The sequence below is a fragment of the Peromyscus californicus genome, unplaced genomic scaffold (assembly GCF_007827085.1).
Source record: "Peromyscus californicus insignis strain IS unplaced genomic scaffold, ASM782708v3 Scaffold_11__1_contigs__length_118956290, whole genome shotgun sequence".
Classification (NCBI taxonomy): domain Eukaryota; kingdom Metazoa; phylum Chordata; class Mammalia; order Rodentia; family Cricetidae; genus Peromyscus; species Peromyscus californicus.
Genome location: NW_026294402.1, coordinates 67,983,041 through 68,006,273, shown reverse-complemented (window position 1 = coordinate 68,006,273; position 23,233 = coordinate 67,983,041). Strand labels below are relative to the sequence as shown.

General features: G+C 46.0%; 3 protein-coding genes across 8 annotated transcripts in view; 1 reads left to right on the top strand and 2 right to left on the bottom strand.

Moving 5' to 3' along the window:
- Window positions 1-504: 504 nt before the first annotated feature.
- Pigbos1 (PIGB opposite strand 1) lies at window positions 505-784 on the bottom strand. Its single transcript, XM_052714315.1, has one exon. The coding sequence runs from the start codon at window positions 782-784 to the stop codon at window positions 620-622; it is 165 nt and encodes a 54-aa protein (XP_052570275.1). The 3' UTR covers window positions 505-619.
- The window catches only part of Ccpg1 (cell cycle progression 1), a 53,797-nt gene continuing 31,301 nt past the window's right edge, over window positions 738-23,233 (bottom strand). For 4 of the 6 annotated variants that reach the window (XM_052714192.1, XM_052714218.1, XM_052714226.1 and 1 more), the window contains one exon: window positions 22,378-23,090. In XM_052714192.1, coding sequence (XP_052570152.1) covers window positions 22,901-23,090 — 190 coding nt within the window. In that variant the 3' untranslated portion in view covers window positions 22,378-22,900. Of the gene's footprint in view, window positions 850-22,377; window positions 23,091-23,233 lie in introns of those variants that run through there. The other 2 variants (XM_052714205.1, XM_052714212.1) reach the window with 2 other exon arrangements.
- Pigb (phosphatidylinositol glycan anchor biosynthesis class B) lies at window positions 4,099-22,720 on the top strand. The gene is made up of 12 exons (XM_052714240.1): window positions 4,099-4,240; window positions 5,039-5,174; window positions 5,737-5,854; window positions 7,866-7,970; window positions 8,597-8,727; window positions 10,177-10,317; window positions 13,529-13,580; window positions 16,108-16,319; window positions 17,047-17,111; window positions 20,149-20,362; window positions 20,458-20,638; window positions 22,078-22,720. Exons 1-12 carry the CDS (start codon window positions 4,111-4,113, stop codon window positions 22,219-22,221), a joined length of 1,629 nt encoding a protein of 542 aa, XP_052570200.1. The 5' UTR covers window positions 4,099-4,110; the 3' UTR covers window positions 22,222-22,720.

Below are 23,233 nucleotides of genomic sequence, written 5' to 3'. Positions count from 1 at the left end.
CAGAGGCACTTGCACTCATGTGCACATAACCCCCATGAAGCACACATAATTATGTAGAACTAAAAAGAAATAAGACACTTTTTCAAATGAAGTGTCTTATTTAATCACATGTGGGAATACTCTGTAACACCAGCAGCACCGGCGGCAAGACTGCATGTTTGAGGCCAGATCCTGTCTAAAAAACAAATGCCAACACCCCTATAATCTAAGCATTTGTAAAGCTGAGGCTGGACTGCTTAGAGCTTGAGGCCAGCCTGTGCTACAACGTGAACTCTTGCCCTGAAACAAACCAACAAAGAACTAATGTTATAAATAACTTAAATCACCTGGCAGTGGTGGCGCAGGCCTTTAATGCCAGCACTCAGGAGGCAGAGGCAAGAGAATCCCTGAGTTCAAGGCCAGCCTGGTCTACAGAGCGAGTTCCAGGACAGCCAGTGCTACACAGAGAAACCCTGACTCAAAAAGCAAAACCAAAAATAATAAATAAGTAAATAATAACTTAAATCCTTCGCCCATGATTTATTTATTTAAAATGTACCTAAGTTTTTACTAGATTAACAGTCCAGGTGTAATTTCAACAGAATGGTAAGCAGTGCCCACAACTTCACTTCATGTAGAATCAGGTCCTCTTTTCCTCTGATTCCTGCAACAATTTCACCTTTTCTTTGAATTCCTTCTGCTCTCTGGAATACTGTTCAAATATCGGCTGATAAATATACACTCCTCCAGCAATTCCAAGGAAGGTAGCGAACACCAGTTGCGGGAGAGTCACTCTCCGGAGCATTGCTGTGACACGCAGTGACCAGTCTCTGGGGGGCTATGCTCCGCGGACAGCCAACCTCTTCAGATCTGTTTCCAAAGAAAGGGGACAAAAAGGGCCACTTAGTACAGGAGCCTTTAAAACAGATTTTATTTTAAAGGATGGAGCATGGGGAGGGGTGTGCACCGGAGTGCAGGTGCCTTCGGAGGTCAGAAAGTGTCAGGGTCCCTGGTGCAGAAGTGACAGGCAGTTGTAAGCTGTCCAACACAGGTGCGGGCAACTGAACTGCCAGCCTCTGGAAGAGCAGTGCTCACTCTTAACCCCAGGGCCAGGGCTCCAGCCCCACAAGTGCACTCTAAAAGATTTATTACTATTTTACTCTGGTGTGAATGTTCTTGTAATATTTAAGAATCACAAACTAGCTGGGCGTTGGTGGCGCACGCCTTTAATCCCAGAACTCGGGAGGCAGAGGCAGGCAGATCTCTGTGAGTTCGAGGCCAGCCTGGTCTACAGATCGAGTTCTAGGACAGGCTCCAAAAGTACACAGAGAAACCTTATCTGGAAAAACAAAACAAAAAAAATCACAAACTAAATCCCAGCATTTGAGAGGCAGAGGCAGATGGTTCTTTGAGTTCTAGGCCAGCCTGGTCTACAAAGCCAGTTCTTAGACAGCCAAAAATACACAGAGAAACCGTGTCTTGAAAAACAAACAAACAAACATACAGAATCACTAATAAATACAAATACATAGGGGTTTGCAGGACAGCATATAGACTTACTATGAAATATTTTCTAAGATTTCAGTTTAGTTGCCAATAGTTAAAAATCATATTTTATATTAAAATTTGTATTTCCTCCAGGCACAGTAGCACATGCCCATATTCCCAGCACTCAGGTTCAGCCCAGAGCATTGGGAGCTCAGGGTCCCCCTTTGGCTACTTTGCCAGTTTGAGGCCAGTCTGGATGCCATAACAAAAAGCAAAGCAAATCAACAAACCCCTAAAAAGGAAGCTGTAGGGAAGGAAGGTCAGGCAGTGCTGTGAGATGGCTGAAGACCCTTCTATTACAGAATGGTCCTTGAGGTGTTTTCTGTCCTGGTTGCCTGTTTTTGCTGGTTCTCTGAGCTGGGCAGACTGCTCTGAGGTTACAATTCTGCCTTCGCCTCCCAACGGCTAGGATGACAGGCGTATGCCACTAAACTGGTACCTTTTAAAAGGGCAAAAGGATGGGAAGGGATGGCAGCCACCTTTCAAGTCATGCAAAACTTCTGACTCCAAAAGACACCTGAAGGGAAGTCAGCCGTGACTGTCTGTTTTAACCTTCTCTAAGGGATAAAAAGAGAGGGGACAAATGACTTCCCATCATTCCTTCTGCAGTAGTTGTAATTTTAGCAAGCTTTATGACAAAAACAATTTTAAGAGGCTATAAAACTTTATTGAGCCAGGAATGGTGGTGAGTGCCTTTAATCCCAGCACTGTGTGGGAGATGGGGGAGGCACAACACAGCTCTGTGAGTTTGAGGCCAGTCTGGTCTACATAGCGAGTTCCAAGCCAGCCAAGGCTACATAGTAAGACCCTACCTCAAAAGAGCAAAGCAATATAAAACAAAACAACAACAAAAACTTGGTTGAGTTCCTTTTGATATTTAGGAGACATCAAATGCAAATCATTGAACTCAGGACCTCAGGAAGGGCTGCCAGTGCTTAACCATCTCTCCAGCCCAGCGAAGAGTTTAAAAACAAAAAAAGGAACAAAAGCCAGAGGCCATTTGAAACTGTTTCTCATGCACTGTTTTTTGTTTGTTTGTTTGTTTGTTTTGGGGTTTTTTCTTTGTTGTTGTTAAATATGAGTCTTCTGAACCTCACTTTGCTCAGTAATCCGCGACCCCACCCCCGCACCCCTGAACCTTGGGTTTCATGTACTGAAGTTTCCAGGACAAAAACAAAACACTTCTGTTAAACACTCTAGAAGACAAGTCACTGATTAGAACTAGTGACTATGCAGAACCAAGATGTTGCAGGCCCCAAGCCAAATTACCTTGTGCTATCTTTAACCCCCTACATAGTCTTTTGTTTAAGTCATCTCTATGAGACCAAACATCTTTATAACTATCAGGTGGAAGCCCCTCCCTCCCACCAACCCAAAAGCTACAAATGTAAGCAGAGGGCATCTGAGGCCTGAAGCACAGATGCCATCTACTTGACGTTTCTACCAACGAATTTTTAAAAGATTTATTCAATTTTAGTTTATGTGTATGAGTGCTCGTCTTCATGTACGTATCTGCAGGGGCATGCATGCCTGGTGCCCTTGGAGGCACCAAGTCGGTGTGTGGGTACAGGGAATTCTGCAAGAGCAGTCAGTGCTTTTAACCACTGAGCCATTTCTCCAGCCCCAAACAACTATTTTTTGCTTTTTTAATGCTCTGATTGCTGAGCATGGTGGCAGACTCCTTTGATCCCCAATACTCATGAGGCCGAGACAAACTCTGTGAGTGTGAGGCCAGCCTGGTCTACATAGCGAGTTCCAGGCCAGGCAGGGTTATACAGTGAGGCCCTGTCACAAAGACAGATAAAAAGATGAGGCAGAGTGTGATAGTGCACGCATTAAATCCCAGCACTCGGGAGGATCTCTTGAGTTCAAGGCCAGACTAATCTACATAGCGACATCAACGCAAGAAAAAAAAAAATAAATAAATTGATGAAAAAGTAATTTGGGATAGAGAAATCCCCTGGGGTGGTGAAAAACAGACTTAATAATAAAAAATTCACTGACGTGGGGCTCAGAGGTTAAAAGCATTGGCTGCTCGAGCATTCAGAGGACATGAGTTCAATTCCGAGCAACCACAGAGTGGCCCACAACCATGTAAAGTGAGATCTGGCGCCCTCTTCTGGCCTGCAGGCAGAACAGTGTATACATAATTAATCTTCTTTAAAAAAAAAACTTCCTTTAATTAAAAAAAATCACTGACGTATAACTTTCTGCTGTCGCTGTAAGAACCTTGACGGAACTGTTCCCACGCGAGGGCGCGGCGTGTGGGGTGAGCGCCGGGGTCACCCTGGGTCTCGGCACTTCACTGCCTCCCTCCGCTCGGTTACCTCCACGCGCTCCTCGGCGGGGAGCAGTAAGGCGTCCAGTCTTGACTTCTGTCTTTTCCGAGACTGAACTCCAGCCAGGGAGGTGCAACCCTGCGCCGCCTAGAGACTCGGCCGCTTCCGGCCGCATTTCCGGCTGTGGTGGTGCTGGGGGCAGCCCCACGACGGCGGCTCGCGGGGCCCAATCTTAGTGGTGCGCGTTCGCCGGCAAGAAGGCTGCCGGGCGGGCTCCGCAGGGGCTGCAGGTGGCTGGGAGGAGATGGAGCCCGAGGCCGGCGACCACGGCCCGGCCTGCCGCAGTCTCCACAGCCGCCCCGGAGAGATGAAGCTGCGGAAGAGGAAGTCCACGCTGTACGTGAACACGCAGGAGAAGCGCTCGCGGCGCCGCGGTGAGTGCGGGGTGCTCCGCAGAGCGTATGTATGGTTCCTGGCGTCTGCGGCCTGGTGGGCTGTGCACCTCGGTGGAAACGAGCTGAGAGAGGCTCGCTGCATAGTGTCTTTGCTATGTGGTGCAGGCTGTGCTTGGACTTGCCGCAATCCTCCTGCCTCAGCCTCCCCATTGTCATGAGGTGATGACACCATCACACCTGGCATAGCAGATTTTAACGTAAAATCTGATTCCCCCCCATTTCCCCCCACCCCCCACACACTGTTAGCAACTAAAGCGGAAAACTTTGAACACTCTGTATTCAGCATGCAGGCCGCCTGTCCACTGGGGAGAGCCAACCTTGGAGGTGGCCAACCGGCCTGGGCTTGAATACTACCTAGTCAGTAACAGCATTTTTATTTTGGGCAAAGCAGTTTAAGTTTCTGAGCCTTAGCTTCCTCACATGTAAAACGGAGGTTCAGAAAGGAATCACCAGTGGTTAACAGGTAGGGGTGTGTGGGGGGGAGCTAGGGGGGGTGTGGGGGTGTGTCTGTCCCCTACCGGGGTTTGTGCCTGTTTTTGCGATGGTGGGAGGTGTTCTCCACACATGGCTAGGGAACACACTCAGGACCTCAAGCAGGCTAGGCAGGAGTCCCACCCTTAGCTAACTCGGCAACCGGTCCAGTACATCACTTACCCAGATGACCTTTGTGGAGTGGTGTGGAGGGCCCTAACAGAGCCAGGGACAGACACTACAGGGGTGCATCTGAAGAGGAGCTGCCTGACTTAAGACCAATTACTGCTTTGCTTTGCTTTTCAGATCTTCTGGGAGAAAACACTCACCTGGTCTTGTTTACCATCGCTCTACGAGTGTTTAACTGCTTCCTCGTCCAGACAAGTTTTGTCCCCGATGAGTACTGGCAGTCTCTTGAAGTTGCACACCACATGGTTTTCAGATATCCTTTACCATAGTCTCTTTTTTTTTTTTTTTTAAATTTGGTTTTTTGAGACAGGGTTTCTCTGTGTAACAGCCCTGGCTGTCCTGGAACTCACTCTGTAGACCAGGCTGGCCTCGAACTCACAGAGATTCGCCTGCCTCTGCCTCCCGAGTGCTGGGATTAAAGGTGTGTGCCACCATGCCGGGCTCAAGAAACACATTTCTTTTTTTTTTTTCCACTCTCACTCTCACTCACTCTCACTCTCTCTCACTCACTCTCTCTCTCTCTCTCACACTCACTCAAGCGCCCAAGAAACACATTTCTAACTTGAGGAAATTAAGATATTAGTTGACCAAATATTCAATATTCAATATAAAACCCTGTGTTTTAAGGATTAAGGTGCAGTCTAGTGGTATATTACCTGCCTAGCATATCCAAGGCTGGAGATTGAATTCCTACCACCACCAGAACAAAAAAACTGCTTAAAAACATTGTCAAAGAATAAAATATTGCTTTATATATAGAAGTGTAGATTAATTTGTTTCAATACAGTGTGACAGTTGGTCCTTGATATTAGTAATTATGGCTATCTGACCTGGGAATGGACGGAGAGACTGAGGGGTTACACTTACCCCCTCATCTTTGCGAGCATTTACAAGATTCTGCATCTCTTGGGGAAAGACAGTGTTCAACTGCTGGTAAGTTTAAATTAAAATGACCAAAATTGTTGTTAAATCGTATATTTTTCTTTTTCAAAAGTTAATTGGTAATAAATGAATGACTTTCTTAGTTTCACAAAACTTGTTTCCAAAGGCTATTGTTGCTAAAGTCCAGCCTTATCTGGGAAGCCCACTGTACCAAAGACACTGTGATGTAGAACTCTTCAATGTATTTAAGAATAAAATAAAAATATAAATTAAAAGGTACATAAATAAAAGGGAGTGGCTGGAGAGCTAGCTAGCTCAAGGTGAAGAGCCCTTGCTACACAACCATGAAGACCAGAGTTTGGGTCCCAGCACCCATGAGAGAAGCTACGTGTCCCTGCAAATACCTGTGACCCCAGCTTGGAGGAGGTAGACACAAGATTATCCTTGGGTTGTGCTCCACCGTGCAAAACCCCAGTCCCCAGGACAGGTAGAGAGCTGGCCTCAAAAGGAACATGTGACAGAGGAAGAGGTCAAACATCCTCTGGCATCTTTGTGTGCACACACACATAAGCACACACAAATAACAGTCGACGGGAAAGTCTGCTGTGAGAACTCAGTTTAACGACAGCAGAATTAACTATTTTACATATTGTTTTGATTCATTGGATTCAGGGAGAAAATGAATGTGACAGAAACTTAATGACCTGTATCATCACTGTGCTGTGTAATAAGACTGTAGTTTCTAGATGATGGGTTACTGGGGGCTATTAGGAGGAGGCTTCACACAGGACCTGAGAAAAGTCTGCCTAGTCTGACTCATATTTTAAGATCCTTTGGCAGAGGAGCAGGAGGGAACCAAACCAAGTCCTTGGGCATGCCAACACGTCCCACTGAGGTACATCCCAGCCCTGAAGGTCTGTTAGACTGTCGTCAAGGTGGACCCAGGAGTTTGGACTGTTTCCTTCCAGTCAGGGAAAGCTAGGACCCAGTGTTCCAAAGGAAGTCCAATTCTGAGGTGCTATGTGGAGTCTAGAAAGACTGAGGCTCTGGATTAGCTTGTTTTACACAGGACTGTGCCTTTTCTTTGCACTGTCTGAGGCTATTTTGAAAAAACAAAAACAAACAAACTCCCTTCTCTTTGCAGTGTCTAAGGCCATCTTGAAAAAAAAAAACTTTTTTTTTTTTAAAGATTCATCTATTCATGTGTACTTGGCACACACAAACGTTGGTGCTGGAGACCAGAAGAAAGGTTCAGAGGCCTTGGAGCTGGTAGGCAGCTGTGAGCTGCCTGACCTGGGTGTTAGGAACTAAACGTGGGTCCTCTGCAAGAGCAGCAAGCACTCTTAACCGCTAGCCATCCCTCCAGCCCTGGATTTTAAAACTTTTATTGTTAAGAGCACAGGCCGTGGTATCAAGCCTACCTTGGTCTGAATCCAGGCATCAGGGCTAACTAGCGCTAGCGCCTTAGGCACATCACCTAACCTCTCTGTGCCTTGGTCTCCTCATGTATTAAACAGTTCCTGCCTCAGCAGATTGTTGTAAGGAAGGAGCTGATACATGTAACACACTTGCTGTGATACCCAGCATGTAGTACTGTAAATGCCTGACTTAAAAACAAAACCTACCGTACGCTTCTAAAATAGAATCTTAACACAATAAAATGGTTTGCAAGCTGTTCAAGAGGAGCTCAGTGGTAGAACACTTGCCTAACAGGCATGTGCCCTAGGTTCAATACCAACTATTACAAAAGAGAATTAGTGCTGTAAGATGTAAATATAAAAGTGGGCAAGTGGGGTATGGTGCTTTGCACTTGTAAATCCCAATATTTGGGGGTGCTGGGGCAGGAAAAGCAAAGACAAAGCCAGCTGAGCTACATAGCAAAGCCTTTCCAAAAGCCAGGGGGTGGGATTGCAAGCAAGAGCCAGCCAGCTAAGCACACACCGAAAGCGGAGGAGTGAATATGGAGATGGATATTGTTGATGGTTAGGTGTTTATTTTCATGGCACTTCAGTATGAACCGGGATGGTGTGCTTAACACCTGTTTTCCTTTTAACTACTGAAGATCTGGATTCCCAGACTGGCCCAAGCTCTTCTGTCTGCTGTAGCGGATGTAAGGCTTTACTCGCTCATGAAGCAAGTGGGAAAACAGGAGGTGGCCCGATGGGTGGTAAGTCCAAACCCTTTAGACACTTTACGGAGCATGTGTGGGGCAAATGGTTCCTAAAACAGCAGACTACTGTGCTACTAAGCAACTTCCTGCTCAGCCTTGGCTATATAGCAAAATTCTTACCCATAAAAAAATACACATATGTATACATATACACATACATACATTTATATACATATATACATATACACATGTGCACACACACACAAAGAGGAGGAGGAGGAAGAAATGGGCAGCATTTCCAAATCAATATGAATAGATGCTCCAGTCCGGCCACTGTGAGGCAGGAGGTGGAGCACTGGCTGGCTGGTCTAGTGGGGAGCATCAATACCATATGACCTGCACCACAGTGTCTGTGTTGCAGGTATTTCATTAACGGAAAGTAAGAGTTAAGTCAGAGGCCGGCCATGAAAAAGCCCGCGAAAGCACTGCTGACTTGGCATTAAGAATCGCAAACCTGCTGTTCAGAGCCGTGTGTGGCACAGGCTAAGAGCAGCATTTGGCCATGTCTACTGAGACGTGTCCCTTGACGAAGCTTCTGCAGCATTGGGACTCCTGCTTTCTACAGAGGAGAACACTTAGCTTCCCGTTTCCTACGGCAGCTGCACTCACCCCTGACTTGTCAGTTCTTTTGCCAGCTGTGCTCTTGGTTCACGTGGTACTGCTGTACCCGAACCCTCACGAACACCATGGAGACCACCCTCACTGTAATTGCCCTTTCCTACTACCCTCTGGGAGGCTCAAGGTCCAGAAGCAGGTAAGACAAAGGTTAATAAGTCCAGACAAACCTCTCAGAGGTGCTTTTGAAAAGCCTAAGTATCAACATGTTATATCCAGTAGGTCCCCACGTGTTCTCGATGAGGGAAACAGGAAACAGTCACACTGCATGGTGAAGCTAATAAAAGGGCTGGCTACAAAGTGTGAACAGTGCTTAGGAAATCCTGTAGTGCCCAGAGCTCACTGAAGTGGCAGCCTGTTATCAATGGGCTCCAAAGGACCAGAGGAAAGAGTACCGGGACCCTTGCAAAGCTCTGCTTGAAGGTCCCCATGGGAGATAGGCATAGCCAGCCTTTAGCAATGGTGAGGAGTCAGCCAGCCACACTCATGGTGACTGCCTTAAAGTCCCCTTAAGCCATCAGAAGCAAGGTAGGCTCAGTGTTCCCGCAGGTCCCGAGCAGCCCGGGTGAGGGTCAGCAGATCCGAATCGGCAAAACCCAGACCGAGCAGAGAGAAGTGTCTGAGCAGAGGCCTGGAGCCGAGAGAGCTGCAGGCTCTAGGCAGGTGGTGTGGGGAGCAAGTGTGTGGGAGGGAGGAGCAAGCGAGGCTGAGGCTGGGGTGGGACCAGGCCCGGCTCCGCACCTTGGGTTTTCTTCTCCACATAGTAGAAAATCACCAGAGTCAAACCTGATTTTAAAAGAGTGTACTAAAAGCTAGCTGGGTGTGCTGGCACATGCCTTTAGTCCCAGAACTTAGGGAGGCAGAGGCAGGTGGATCTCTGAGTTTGAGACCAGCTTCATCTAAGTACCAAGTTCCAGGAGAGCCAAGGCCCCATAGAGAGCCTGCCTCACACACACACACACACACACACACACACACACACACACACACGCACAAAAAAAAAAAAAAGTACCGAGAGAGATAGGCTTGGGTCTTGTACAAAGACAGTTTCTTTCCTGCAAAGGCAGAACCTCACTTTATAGTCCTGGATATTTCGTCACGTAAGACAATTAGGAGATGGAGGCTCCAAGGCAGTTTCAGGGAACGGGCTGTTTGGTTGTGCTTTATAGTCCAAGGTCTCTAAACTCCCTGTTTTATAGTCTTTTGGTCTTTTGTTTTGTTTTTCTTTTTCTTTTCTTTTTTTTTTTTTTTGAGACAGGGTTTCCCTGTGTAGCCCTGGCTGTCCTGGAACTCACTCTGTAGTCCAGGCTGGCCTTGAACTCACAGAAACTTGCCTGCCTCTGGGGTGCTGGGATTAAAGCCACCACCGCCTGGCAGAATCTGCTTCTTACTTGATTGAGAGTGCTAAGCTAGGTTTGGAACCACAGCACCTGGGAAGCTGAGGCAGGAGAGTTGAAAGTATGAAGTGAGCTTGAGCTATATAAATAAGACCCTGTCTCAAACGCCCCCACACCACAGTTCTCTCCGAGTGGAAATAGCCGACTAAGTGGAAGCTCCGTTTCCTGTAACCACCATTCCTTGCTCCTAGTGTCAGGTACCCGCTCCTGGTTGCGTTGGCTTGCCTCATCCGCCCCACAGCTCTGATCCCATGGGTGCCGCTACTCTTCAGACATTTCTACCAAGAACAGAGAAAGCTCCATCTGGTCCTGCATCATTTTTTACCTGTGGGGTAAGTCTGGCTGTGGTGCCATCTGTAACATCTTACTAACCTCTAAATGACAGACTGTTGGAAAGGTTTTGTATCCTTCAGCTAATTACTGTATCTGATGTCACAGAAAACTTCCAACTCTGTTTCTGATTTTTTAGACACCCATGTGGGAGTGCTGAAAGGCATACAGACATGGTTCTCTCCATATGGGCTCCAGGAATTGAACTCAGGTCATCAGGCTTTTATGGCAAACACCACTGAGACATTTTGTTGGCCCAGTATTCCATTTTAGATTTATGAGAATGATTAACTGCATTGTATTTCGGTTAAACAAAGTGTCTATTTCTTAGAATTTCCATTTTTATTTCCTAAACTTTTCTGTTATTTATTAAAGACCTTATAACAGTTTTGCTCATATGACCTCATGAGGTTCTTGGATGTAAGTGATGCTGGCATTCTTATTTTATAGTAAACGGAAGCCTGGAGAAATTTAAAATTAGCAAAGCCAGTGAGACAGCAACTGTTAAACAGTGTGAGTTCCAAGATATGACACCTATTACAGCATCCAGTACAAACCCAAACTGTCCTCTGAGCCACGGGGTGTACCTTGCCCAGCAGAGCATGGGGTTCGCCACCTGCCTCAGCTTTGTGAGTAGCTGGGGCCACAGACCCCTGTACCAGGCCTGGCCTCTAGGGCATTGCCGAATATTCAGCCAGAGCCCAGTGCTCAAAGACTAAAAGACTAAAGATCTTCAGAGGGAAAATGTTAGGAGGACATACAATTTCCAAGGTGACTTAGAAACAATGCAAAAAAGCACTTGGACCGGCGGAAAAGTAGGGTCCACAAACAGAAAGTCATTTTTGTTGTTTTTTATTGTTTTTGCTTTTTGAGACAGGGTCTCACCATGTAGCCCAAGCCTGCCTCTACCTTCTGAATGCTGGAATTAAAACATGTACCACAGCTGGGCGATGGTGGTGCATGCCTTTAATACCAGCACCTGGGAGGCAGAGCCAGGTGGATCTCTGTAAGTTCGAAGTTGGCCTGGTCTATAGAGTGAGATCCAGGACAGGCTCCAAAACTACACAGAGAAACCCTATTTGGAAAAAAAAAAAAAAAAAAAAAAAAAAAAAAAAAATGTGCCACTAGCCCTGGCCTTTTTTGTATTGTTGTTGTTTTGTTTTTGAGATGGTCTTACCCTGAAGCCTTGGCTAGCCTGGGATTTGCTATGTTAACCAGGCTGGCCTTGAACTCAAAGACCCCCTTCTGCCTCAGTCTCCCAATTTCTGGAATAATGGCCTTGAACCACCATACCTAACAACTTACAAAAAAAAAAAAAAAAGTTAAAAAAAAAAAATGTTGAACCTACTTCCAATCATAAGTTAAAAGAAAATCTCCAAAAACAGTATAGCTCTCACTGTAAAATTTTACAGTGGTTCTCAACCTGTGGGTCTTAACCCCTTTGGGGGTTGAATGACCCTTTCACAGGGGCACAGGGGTTACATATCAGATATTTTGCACATCAGATATTTACATTAAGACTCATAACAATAGCAAAATTATAGTTATGAATTAGCAAACAATAACTTTCTGGTTGGGGGCCACCTCACCACATGAGCAACTTTGTTAAAATGTCGCAGCGTTAGGAAGGTTGAGAACCACTGCTGTAAGGCAATGTCTCCTCCAGGCCCAACAGAATATCCTCTTGACCCAAGAAACCATCTCATAAAACAAAAATGAAAACCAAACCCAGGTGCCTATTCTGCACCTTACATTTATTTCTCCTTACCTTCTGAATAGTGTTGGTCGTTGTCTTGTCTTGTGCCCTGCTTACTCTCTGTATCCTTAGTTACTCTAACTCATTTTCTTACCTAATCAAATCATAGCCATCCTCTAAGCCTACAGTTCTCAATACTGCCTGCCCACTGTAAAGTGATATTCATCATTTTGGAAAACAAAATATTTGATAAACTGATTGCTTACACCAGCAGTATGTCTACTCAACAAAAGTACATATTATGAACACTTAAATTTGCATGATTTGGCCCACCCTGGTGGCACACACCTTTAATCCCAGCACTCCGAAGGCAGAGCCAGGTGGATCTCTGAGTTTGAGGCCAGCCTGGTCTACACAGTGAGTTCTAGGACAGCCACCTTGTCTCAAAAAAGAAACAAATTATATGGCTGTATCTCCTTGTTAGCTTTCTGTTGCTGTGATAAACACTGACCAAAAACAACTTGGGGAGGAAAGGGTTGATTACAGCTTACCAATTATAGTCCATCCCCCAGGGAAGCCAAGGCAGGAACCTGGAGGGAGGAACTGAAGAAGAAAGGAAAGCTGGGGGGAATGCAGCTTGCCAGCTTGCTTCTTTGGCTTGCTCAGCTACCTTTCTTACACAGCCTAGGCCTATGGGCCCAAGGGTGGCCCTGCCCACAGTGGACACATACTACGACCTCAGTTAACAATTAAGAAAATGCCACACAGATGTGTCACAGGTCAATCTGATGGAGAGAATTCAATTGTGGTTCTCTCAGGTGTGACAAGTTGACAGCTGGTGAGAACTATGACACTGTCTGTAGCTAGTGTTCTAAATAACTAAAAATGGAGAGTGTCCTAAAACAGAGTAAGAGCAGTGTGACAGACACAGTTCCATACACTGCCTTGTAAATGAATGAACTGCAGCACACACAGGAAGACAGTCCAGTCTTAGAGGCAGGATGGCAGTGAAGCGGCCGGCAGCCCTGTGAGCTGGGAAGCTCATCTCTTATATACATGGAACCAATGACATGTGGAGCTTTTTTTGTTGTTGTTTTTTGTTTTTTGAGACAGGGTTTCTCTGTGTAGCTTTGTGCCTTTCCTGGATCTCACTCTGTAGCCCAGGCTGGCCTCAAACTCACAGAGATCCACCTGCCTCCTCTGCCTCCCGAGTGCTGGGATTGAAGGCGTGTGCCACCACCGCCTGGCTATGTGGAGCTTTTTAAACCCTGGGAACTTTGAATAATAAGTATTCATATCTTTATGTTGACAGGTTGATTATTCAAGAATAGATGAAATAGTGGTCTTTTTAATAAAGGTTGCTTAAGTGCATCTTGTCATCAGTGAAGGATCTTTCCAAATGTATGAACCCACACTTGGTGGACTTGTAAAGCATTTTTAAAGTGGTGTTGGTACAAGGCATTGGACTGGAACTCAGCAGGTTCAAATGTGAGTAACCATTCTACTTTGTTTTTCAGATTTATAACCTTCAGTTTGTCTCTGATAATTGATCGTATCTTTTTTGGCCAAGTAAGTAAAAACAGATTAAGCTAAAGGCTATTTTTAACCATTTACTGCTCTGAAACCTCAAGCTGGACTTTTGATGCTTTTGTATTTCAGTCTGGGTGTGAGGATACATGCCTGGTGTGGTGGTGCACACCAGGAATCTCACACCAAGGAGGCAGGAGGATCAGGTGGTCCACGTTGTTATCCCTAGCTGCACAGCGAGGTGGAGGCCAACGCAGGCTACAAGAGACCCCGTCTCAGAACACAAACAGACCCATTAACACTTTTAACAGAAGCAAACCTTTTTTTATAGTTATAATGGAATCCATTTCATCACTACTGGTCTGTTCTTTGGTGTCCTCTGCAGTGGTGTCCACGACACACATCTTGATGTGTAATGATTTTGACCCTTAGTCATCCAGAAATCCTGTCAACCGAAAAACTCTCTCCTTCAATCGTTTGCCTTGCAACACAGGCTCCCTAAGTGTGGGCAGCAGCCTTCCACTGCTTTATATTCGGCCCCAAAGGCACACTGGGTACTGAGGTGCCACTCTGGTTTGGAGCCTAGAGATTTATTATTAGCTGTGAGATCTTGGCAAATCTCACACTTTCCTGCCATACCGTATCTGGAAATGACTGTGGCTCCGATTTCCTAAGCAAAGGTTGGTTCTAGGAGGTGCTGCATACAGAGTACTCACAGCAGTTCTGGCTATGAGTGAGCATTTCAGATACTCATCAGAGTGTTGCTGTTGCCGTCCTTGGTATCTGCGTTCTACTAAAATTCAAATTGTAACACTGAGAGCATTGTACCATACCAGGTAAAGATTGGCAGCATAAGGCACTAGAGTAAAACTGTTAATGTGAGTGCCACACATGTATGCTTACAAGTCATTTTAAAGCCAGATGTAGTGGCTTATGCCTCTAATTCTAGGAAAAACACCAGTTCAAGGCCAGCCAGGACTACATCATGAAACACTGTCTAAAGTAAAACATCTTAATTTTTTTTTTTTTTTAAGGAATTCATTTCTTAGCCGGGCAGTGGTGGCACACACCTTTAATCTCAGCACCAGGGAGACAGAGGCAGGCAGTTTGAGGCCAGCCTGGTCTACAGACTGAGTTCTAGCACAGCCAAGGCTACACAGAGAATACCTATCTCAAAAAACAAGGACAAACAAAAATCCATTGCTTTTTAATTCTTTATTATTTGTGTGCATGTCAGGGAGGATGTTTGGAGGTGAGGGGACAACTTTATGGAATAGATTCTCTAACTTTTTTTTTGGGGGGGGGCGTTTAGATAGGGTTTCTCTGTGTAGCTCTGGCTGTCCTGGAACTCGCTCTGTAGGCCAGGCTGGCCTTGAATTCAAGAGACAGGACTGCCTCTGCTTCCCAAGTGCTGGGATTAAAGGCCAGTGCCACCACACCTGGCTGAAACAACTGATTTTTTTGTTTGTTTGCTTGCTTGTTTGTTTTTTCGAGACAGGGTTTCTCTGTGTAGCTTTGTGCCTTTTCCTGGAACTCACTCTGTAGTCCAGGCTGGCCTCGAACTCAGAGATCCGCCTGGCTCTGCCGAGTGTTGGGATCAAAGGCGTGCGACACCACTGCCCGGCCGAAACAACTGATTTTTAAAATCCTCTGTTGGACCTGGAAAGATGACTCAGAGGTGAGGAGCAAATATTGCTCTTGCAGAGGACCCAAGCTGGAGCTCCAGCCCCACATAGGAGCTGCTCACAACTGCCTGTAATTTCATCGCGCCAAAGAATCTGACACCTTCTTACCTCAGAACAACTGTAGGCTCTCGCTCTCTATCTCTCTCTCTCACACACACACACACACTCACACACACACACACACACTCACACATATACACACACATACATACATATAATTAAAAGAAAAATCAATTTTAAAAATTATCTTCTCGGCCGGGCGGTGGTGGCGCACGCCTTTAATCCCAGCACTCGGGAGGCAGAGCCAGGCGGATCTCTGTGAGTTCGAGGCCAGTCTGGGCTACCAAGTGAGTTCCAGGAAAGGCGCAAAGCTATACAGAGAAACCCTGTCTCGAAAAACCAAAAAAAAAAAAAAAAAAAAATTATCTTCTCATTGGCTACAAAATTTGCAGTACCAAAATAAGTATGAATGACTATTCATAATTTTTGAGATTCACCTTAAACACCTAGCGTTTTACAAATTAACAAAAGATGCATCAAGTACTTAGAAAAACAAATGATTAGCGGGGGCAGTGGTGGTACACTGTTTAATCCCAACACTCAGGAGGCAGAGGCAGGTGATCTCTGAGATCAGGGCCAGCCTGGTCTACAGAGTGAGTTCCAGGACAGCCAGGGCTGCACAGAGAAGCCCTACCTGAGAAAAAAAGAAAAGGAGAAAGGTATTAACAAGAATTCATGTCATTGATCAGAATTGCTAATGTAAGACTGCTGCCTGACTTTCAAATTCTCATTTAATATGATTCTGTCTAATACTCTAAAGGTCCAAGATCAGTTTCTGACACTAACCCTTTTGTTTGTTTGGTTTTCTCTTTTACTTATACCAGTGGACGTTGGTCCAGTTTAATTTTTTGAAATTTAACGTGATGCAGAATTTGGGGACATTCTATGGCTCTCATCCATGGCACTGGTACTTCAGTCAAGGGGTTCCAGTTGTCCTGGGAACACACTTACCCTTCTTTATTCATGGCTGCTTCCTGGCCCCCCGGAGGCTCCACATACTACTGCTGACCATACTGTGGACAGTGCTGGTGTACAGGTAAGACTTTTACGTTCAAGTACGTGGACATTTAATGTTCCTGAGATTACTGAACCACTCAGAAGCAGGCCCTTCCTTCCTTAGGATAGAGCAGTAAAGGTTACGTCAGATGAAAGGAATAGTGATGATATGGTGACCAGGACAGGGACAAGTACCTATTCACACCTGACTGTGAAATCAAAACGAGGACCTGGTAAGATGGCTCAGCAGACAGAGGCACCTTCACCAAGCCTGACGTCCTGAGCCGTCACCAGGATCCACATGGTAGGAAACAACTAACTCCCATAAGTCCTGCTCCTCTGACCTTAGTGCCCCCTACTGCATGAGTACCCCCAACACACATAATACACAAACATTTTAAAATCGTTTTTCATGACTGTATCCTTATTCCAAATTTGAGTACTATTTCTTAATTGGTCATATAATTTTTGTAAGTGTACATTACTATATTTTCACTCCAACGTTATTTAACCACAGTCACATTCTATTTAAAAAGGAGTATGACTCCTGAGTCTGAAGCCAGGCCTGGTGTAATGCCAGCAAGGCCAGCAACAGAGACTGAAGCAAGAAGTGTCAAGAGTTTGGGCTAGTGTGAGCTGACTGAAAAATGATTTGCTTAAAACAAAAATTCAATCTTAGATACTTGAAAAATAAGTAGATGTTTATTTCATTTTAAATCTCAGACTCGTGTAAAATTAATGTTTTGCCTTAATATCCTTTGTTATAGCATGTTGGGCCACAAAGAATTCAGGTTTATCTATCCAGTTTTACCATTTTGCATGGTGTTCTGTGGTAAGTATTTTGTTTGATACAGAATACACTAAAAGATAGAAATAGTTAAAAGAAGCCAAGGCATGGCAGCATGGCTGTAATCCCTGTACTGGAGAGGAAAGGGCAGCCTGGGCTTTGATAGCAAGGTCCTGTCTCAAAATGGTCAAACATCAAGAGACAGTCAGTGCCCAAGGAGCTGTTTACTTCCGACCTGGCTAAATGAAAACTCTGATAATTAAACTTACTGTAGTGATTTCTTTTTGTAATCTAATGATCTGTCGGTGTTCCCTGATTATACAGGCAGAGCTGACCTAGACCACACTATTCAGCTGGCCTTGAACTCCTCTTGCCTCGACCTACCAAGTGCTGGGCTCACAGGTGTAAGCCCTTGCCTAGCTTCTAAATGTCTTTTCTCCTGCATTCAATAAGATAAAACAAGGCTGCACCTGCCAGTCCACTTTTCTTGCCAGAGGTAGGGGATAAGACAGTGCCTGGCTGGCCTGAAACATGTATGTAGCAACTCACTGCCATCCAGGCTGGCCTTGACTCCTTCCTGATCATCCAGTGACAGGATGCCAGGCTTGCTCTACCATGCACAGCTTTCCTGGGAATTATCACGTCTTTCTTACACACTTCAAATCTAAGCCTTATTCTGTTCTTGTGACCTATTTTAACCTGATTTCATGTAAATATAACTGTCAGCCACTGCTGTGTAATTAGTGACTTTTAATGCCATTTATTCTTACAAGCCACATCTCAGCTGTGCTCACTCACACTGACTGGACAGGGCCCTCGGCCTGCCTAGGAAAGGCTCTAGATGTGTGGGACCAGGCTAGCCGTAGGCCGAACACATCAGCTCCTGGGTCCTGTCACTGCCCAGCGGGTCAGGTGAAGCTTCATGCATGCTGCTTTCAGGGTTCCAAGAGAAGACTGGGAAGGGAGGCGGCCTGGGCCTGCAATCTGCAGACCCTTCCCCCAGTCTTTGCGTCACAGCAAGTCAAAAGCCAGGCCAGATTCAAGAGGTGCAAAACCAGCAAGTTTTCAGTCTCTAGGCACTCACCTAGCCAGAACTCCTCTCAATCCTGTAAGATTGCATAACGAGTTCCTCAGTGTGTGCACTGTGCCTTGGTTTCTGATGGTAACTGGAAGCTGCTACTACTGCCTAAGGCAGAAGTGCTGAGATACACTTGTGATGAGCTGCCAACAAGTATTAAGTGTCCACTGGTTTCCTTCCGGCCACTAGAGACCTCACTTCCCATAGAGTACTTGTTCTGAGTTCAGATCTGCCCATCAACAATACTCATGCACTGCTTCAGGACGGACTCTGTGTTCTAAAGCCAACAAGCCAGGGAGAGTACTCCAGCACTCTAGCAGCCGAGGCCAGAGGACTGCGGCTGGGTAAGGCCAGCCTGGGTTAAACGCAGGGCAAGATCTGTCTCAAGGGAACAAAAACCACCTGTAATCCTTGCACTGGGGAGGTAGAAGAGGAGAAACCAAAGTTCCAGACTAGGACTCGACTCTGGAAGCAGCTGTTTCAACTTGAAGATAGTTAAATTGCCCAGGCTAGCCTTGAACTGGCACCCCTCTTGCCTAGGCCTCCCTATTAGCTGGGATTACTGCTCTGTGCTACCTCACACACAATGTACATAGTCTCTTAATTTTGCTGTCTGATGTTCATAGTTCCACCATAAGATCTTTCTTGTAGGATTTAGTATTGACATTGTGGTCAGTGAAAATACACCTTTACTTCCTTAACAGAGCAGCAACCTAAACTTCCTGGTACTTATGTCTGTGCCCAGTGACTCAGCCTCACCCTTCCCCCACTGGTTCTTCAGCTAAATAAACCCCTTTTTCCTCATGTGAACACCGACACTAACAGCCTTCCCAGCAGTATTCAGAAATGTAAACGTTAACATGTACTTCTAAGTGGCAGACCGTACTAGAAGGTATTGGCATTTTTCCTTGACCTTGGGGGGGTTTGCTTGGTTTGTTAAAACAGGGTTTCTGTGTAGGCCTGGCTGTCCTGGAACTTGCTCTGTATGGCCTCGAACTCAAGGATCAGCCTGCCTCTGCCTTAGGAGTGCTGGGATTAAAAGCATGTGCTACCACCACCCAGTGTTTTTTTTTTTTTTTTTTTTTTTTTTTTTTTTTTAATTAGATGTCCTTGCCACTGTACAGCACTGGAGATGGAATTACCAAATGAAGGCTGGGGCTTTTTTCTCACCCTCCACTACGTGAAGCACCCTGATAAGTCACTGCTGGAGAGTGCAGATTGTCATACTACACAACAAAACCTAAAGCCTCTGCAGTCCGCTAACCAGTACATTTATCAGCATTGCTAGTACTGTCTGTAATCCCAGTACTTGAGAGGCCGAGGCCTGAGGATCTTCAGTGTGAGGCCAGCCTGGGCTACCTAGTAAAAACACATCTCAAAACGACACAAAACCCACATGCATCCCCAAAGCTAACTTACATAGAGTGGTTTGTACCCTGTGCACCAGACAGAAGCCAGGCAAGCATCCTGGCGCTTACATCCCAGCACCACACTCAGAAGCACCTTTTTTAGGGCCAGGTAATAGGAGCAAAGTAGGCACTTGGAGTGATGTTTATGAGACCTGCACCTCCATATTACATGCAGCTAAAAAGACCTCCTGGGTGGTGGGATCTAACTGGGTGTGACTGAACATGCAGTGGTGCTTCCTGGAAGAAAATCATGGCTCTTAGTCCAGGTTAGTCATGTAACTGTGTCCTTCCAACTGTCCTTTGTTAGAAAGAAACCCCCTTGTAAATCTTAGGATGGCAGATGCCCTCAGACTGTATGTCTGCCGAGTTAAGACTGAACAGCCATTACCCACACCACACCTTTCACTCACCAGCAAAAGGCTAGTCCCTGCCTGAGAGTACAGTGGTGGAGAGTGGTCAGAAGTTGATTCACTGTTTGCCACACAATAATACCATGGCTTATCGGTCTGCATGGAAAATTACAGATAAATGTATCTGCTGCTAACAGAAAAGCAGGACTGCCGTGTTCCACTGCCCTCTACCCATCTCCACACAGGATACTCACTAGCCCACCTGAAGGCGTGGCGGAAGGCAGCTCTGAGCTTCCTGCTCTTGTCAAATCTGCTGCTGGCACTCTACACTGGCCTCGTTCATCAGAGAGGCACTCTGGATGTCATGAATCACATTCAGCACGTCTGCCCCAGAGGTCCTGACCCAGCCTCAGCCTCCGTGTTCATCATGATGCCTTGCCACTCCACTCCTTACTACAGGTAAGGCAGTTCTGCCTGAGGTCCCACAAGTTCAAGGCCAGCCTGAAACTATATGGAAACATGGGGTGCTTAACTATTTTGATTTTTCTACACAGCCATGTTCACTGCCCACTGTCCATGCGGTTTCTCCGGTGTCCCCCAGACTTGACTGGAAAAACTCAGTATCTTGATGAAGCAGATGTGTTCTACCTCAATCCCTCGAGCTGGCTACAACAGGAGTTTCGGAGCAATGCATCACTCCCCAGCCACTTGGTCACGTTCAGTGTCCTGGAGAAGGTACGGAACTTGCAATAGTCAACTTAGCATTTAGACTGGATTAGCACCTATCGGCTTCACTGATCCCTTTCAACTCCTGTATGACTTCCTCCTCTGATGGCTCTGGCCAAAGACCTGACAAAACCAACTCAAGGAGAAAGGCTCTACTGTGGCTCAGGTTGGGGACACTGTACATCATGGCAGAGGGGCCAGGGTGCTGGGTGGGAGCAGCTTCCCAGTTGCAGCTGCAGTGGAGGGATGTGAGCCTGCCTGGGCCATGGAACAGCATCTCAAAGAGGGGGAATGTCCTGGGTCAGCTTGCTCTCCCCTTTTCTTTACTCGGACTGGACCGGAGCACACCACATCCAGGGCAGGTCCTCCCCAATTCTTTAAAGACACATGAACTCTCCAGATGTGCTGCACCGCTGCCCTGTCTTGTTTCTTCCGTGTGTATTCGTGGTCCTGTGTACACACACGTGTGGGAAGGCCAGAGGGTCAAGCTGATGCCTCTTCCTGTCCCTCTCTGCCTCAGTTTTTTGAGCCTGATCTCTCACTGAACCTGGAGCATAACTACTATGGCTTGCCAGCTGTCCCCCAGATTCCTACCCTGCCCCAACTCCAATGACCCAGTGTTACGTGCCCCCATGCCTGGTTTATTTTTGAGACAGGTCTCACTGTGTAGCCCTGGCAGGCCTGGAACTCACAGAAATCCATCTCTCTCTGCCTCCCAAGTGCTGGGCAGGCCTAGAGACATGTGCTGTGCTACTGCACCCAGCTACCATGCCCAACATTTTATGTGGGTACAGATCTTCACGTGAAAACTGAGCTACGTCTTCGGCCCACCCCCACCCCACCCCACAATGGGTTCTTTTTTTTTTTTTTTTTTTTGGTTTTTCGAGACAGGGTTTCTGTGTAGCTTTGCGCCTTTCCTGGATCTCGCTCTGTAGACCAGGCTGGCCTCGAACTCACAAAGATCCACCTGGCTCTGCCTCCAGAGTGCTGGGATTAAAGGTGTGCGTCACCACTGCCCGGCCACAATGGGTTCTTCATCCAGTAAAGTTGACAAACTGAATGACTGCAATGATTCCATAATTGGTCTCTCCCCCAGTAAAATCAGCCCTAGTTCTGTAACTCACTATGTATGTTTAGCTGCCAGAAGTTGCTCCTTTCCTGAGAAATCTTGCATAATTCGAATTCATGAAGAAAAAAGTCAATCTCAGCACCCGGGAAGCAGAGCCAGGCCAATCTCTGTGAGTTCAAAGCCAGCCTAGTCTACAGAGTGAGATCCAGGACAGGCACCAAAACTACACGGAGAAACCCTGTCTCAAAAAACAAAACCAAAAAACAAAACAAAACAAAAAAGAAAAGAAAAGAAAAAGTCGCAAAGGAGAAAGTATCATTGGCAAGTCTACAATTCTTTGAAACTTGCACTTTGCAACCATGTCTTTATTTACTCCTAGGAGATCCATGCCTTCCTCACTTCGGGGAGCTATGAGAGGACTGCTATTTTCTTCCATACTCACTGGCCAGAGGGTCGAACAGGAAGTCACATACATGTCTACGAACGAAGGTTAACTGGCAGAGTCAACACAGGAGGGAACTGAACTGTGAGGATGCCTGCAGAGAGGTTGGCATAACTGAGGGAAACGTCTGGAGATTCGTGACATGAAGAGGAAGCCACTTGGGGACAGCTGGACCATACACTACACTGAGGCATTCTGGGAAAACACTAACACGACGCCAGATTTGAAAGAGACCTTTGGTTTTCCTCACGTGCAGTTTATTGTTCTTCCACAGTGTTGAGGTGTGCAAGAGTGTTCACAAGAACAAGTCAGCAAGCTCCTCACAAGCCAATGGGCTCTTGATCCCACAGAGAGACAAAAGCAGGAGAGTAGACATGTTAGAGCGGAGTCCCACCTCAGCTCACTCCAGTCATACTGCACACCTCAAGACGGCACTCACCACCCTGTACGAGAAAGCTGAGCTTCTGTAAGCTCGGCTCCTCAAACCAAGCCTTGTTTCATGCATAGAATATTTCATGCCTGGCTTCCTTAATAAAACTACCTTTTTTTTTCAGGGCAAAAAAAAAAAAAAGTTTTGTTTTTAACAAACCTAAGCTACGGGAAATTGCAAGTTAGTAAGCTTTGCTTTTGCATAATCTAAAGCCGTCAAACCAGTCTTTTAGAAATGAAAAGACAGTCATCCTGGGCGTTTCATCTGAATTTCAACACCAAACAAAGTAGAAAGCATCCACATCTCTTAATTTCCTAACTTAACCACGAGTCAGTACTTCGGATCAAAAGGTAACTGGCCCAGCTCTATCTCAAGGCTTGCCGTGTGTCTTCCGTTAGCGCGACCGTATCTATGCCATTTACCTTCCCTTTTATAAGGCTGGGGATGAAGGTGCTTCTGCTCGGATTTTCGGTGCCTGGAGTTTTCAATAGTTACCATACGTTGCTTTTTATCAGGTCGACTGAAAGTAGTAAACACATTTTTTATCTATGTTAGAGTTCAGTTTTCTAAAAGTAAAAATAACTTAATGTTTTTCCCCATTAATCTATCTGAACATTGCAAAAAAATAAAATATAAAATGTAATTCTATTATGATACCAGGAA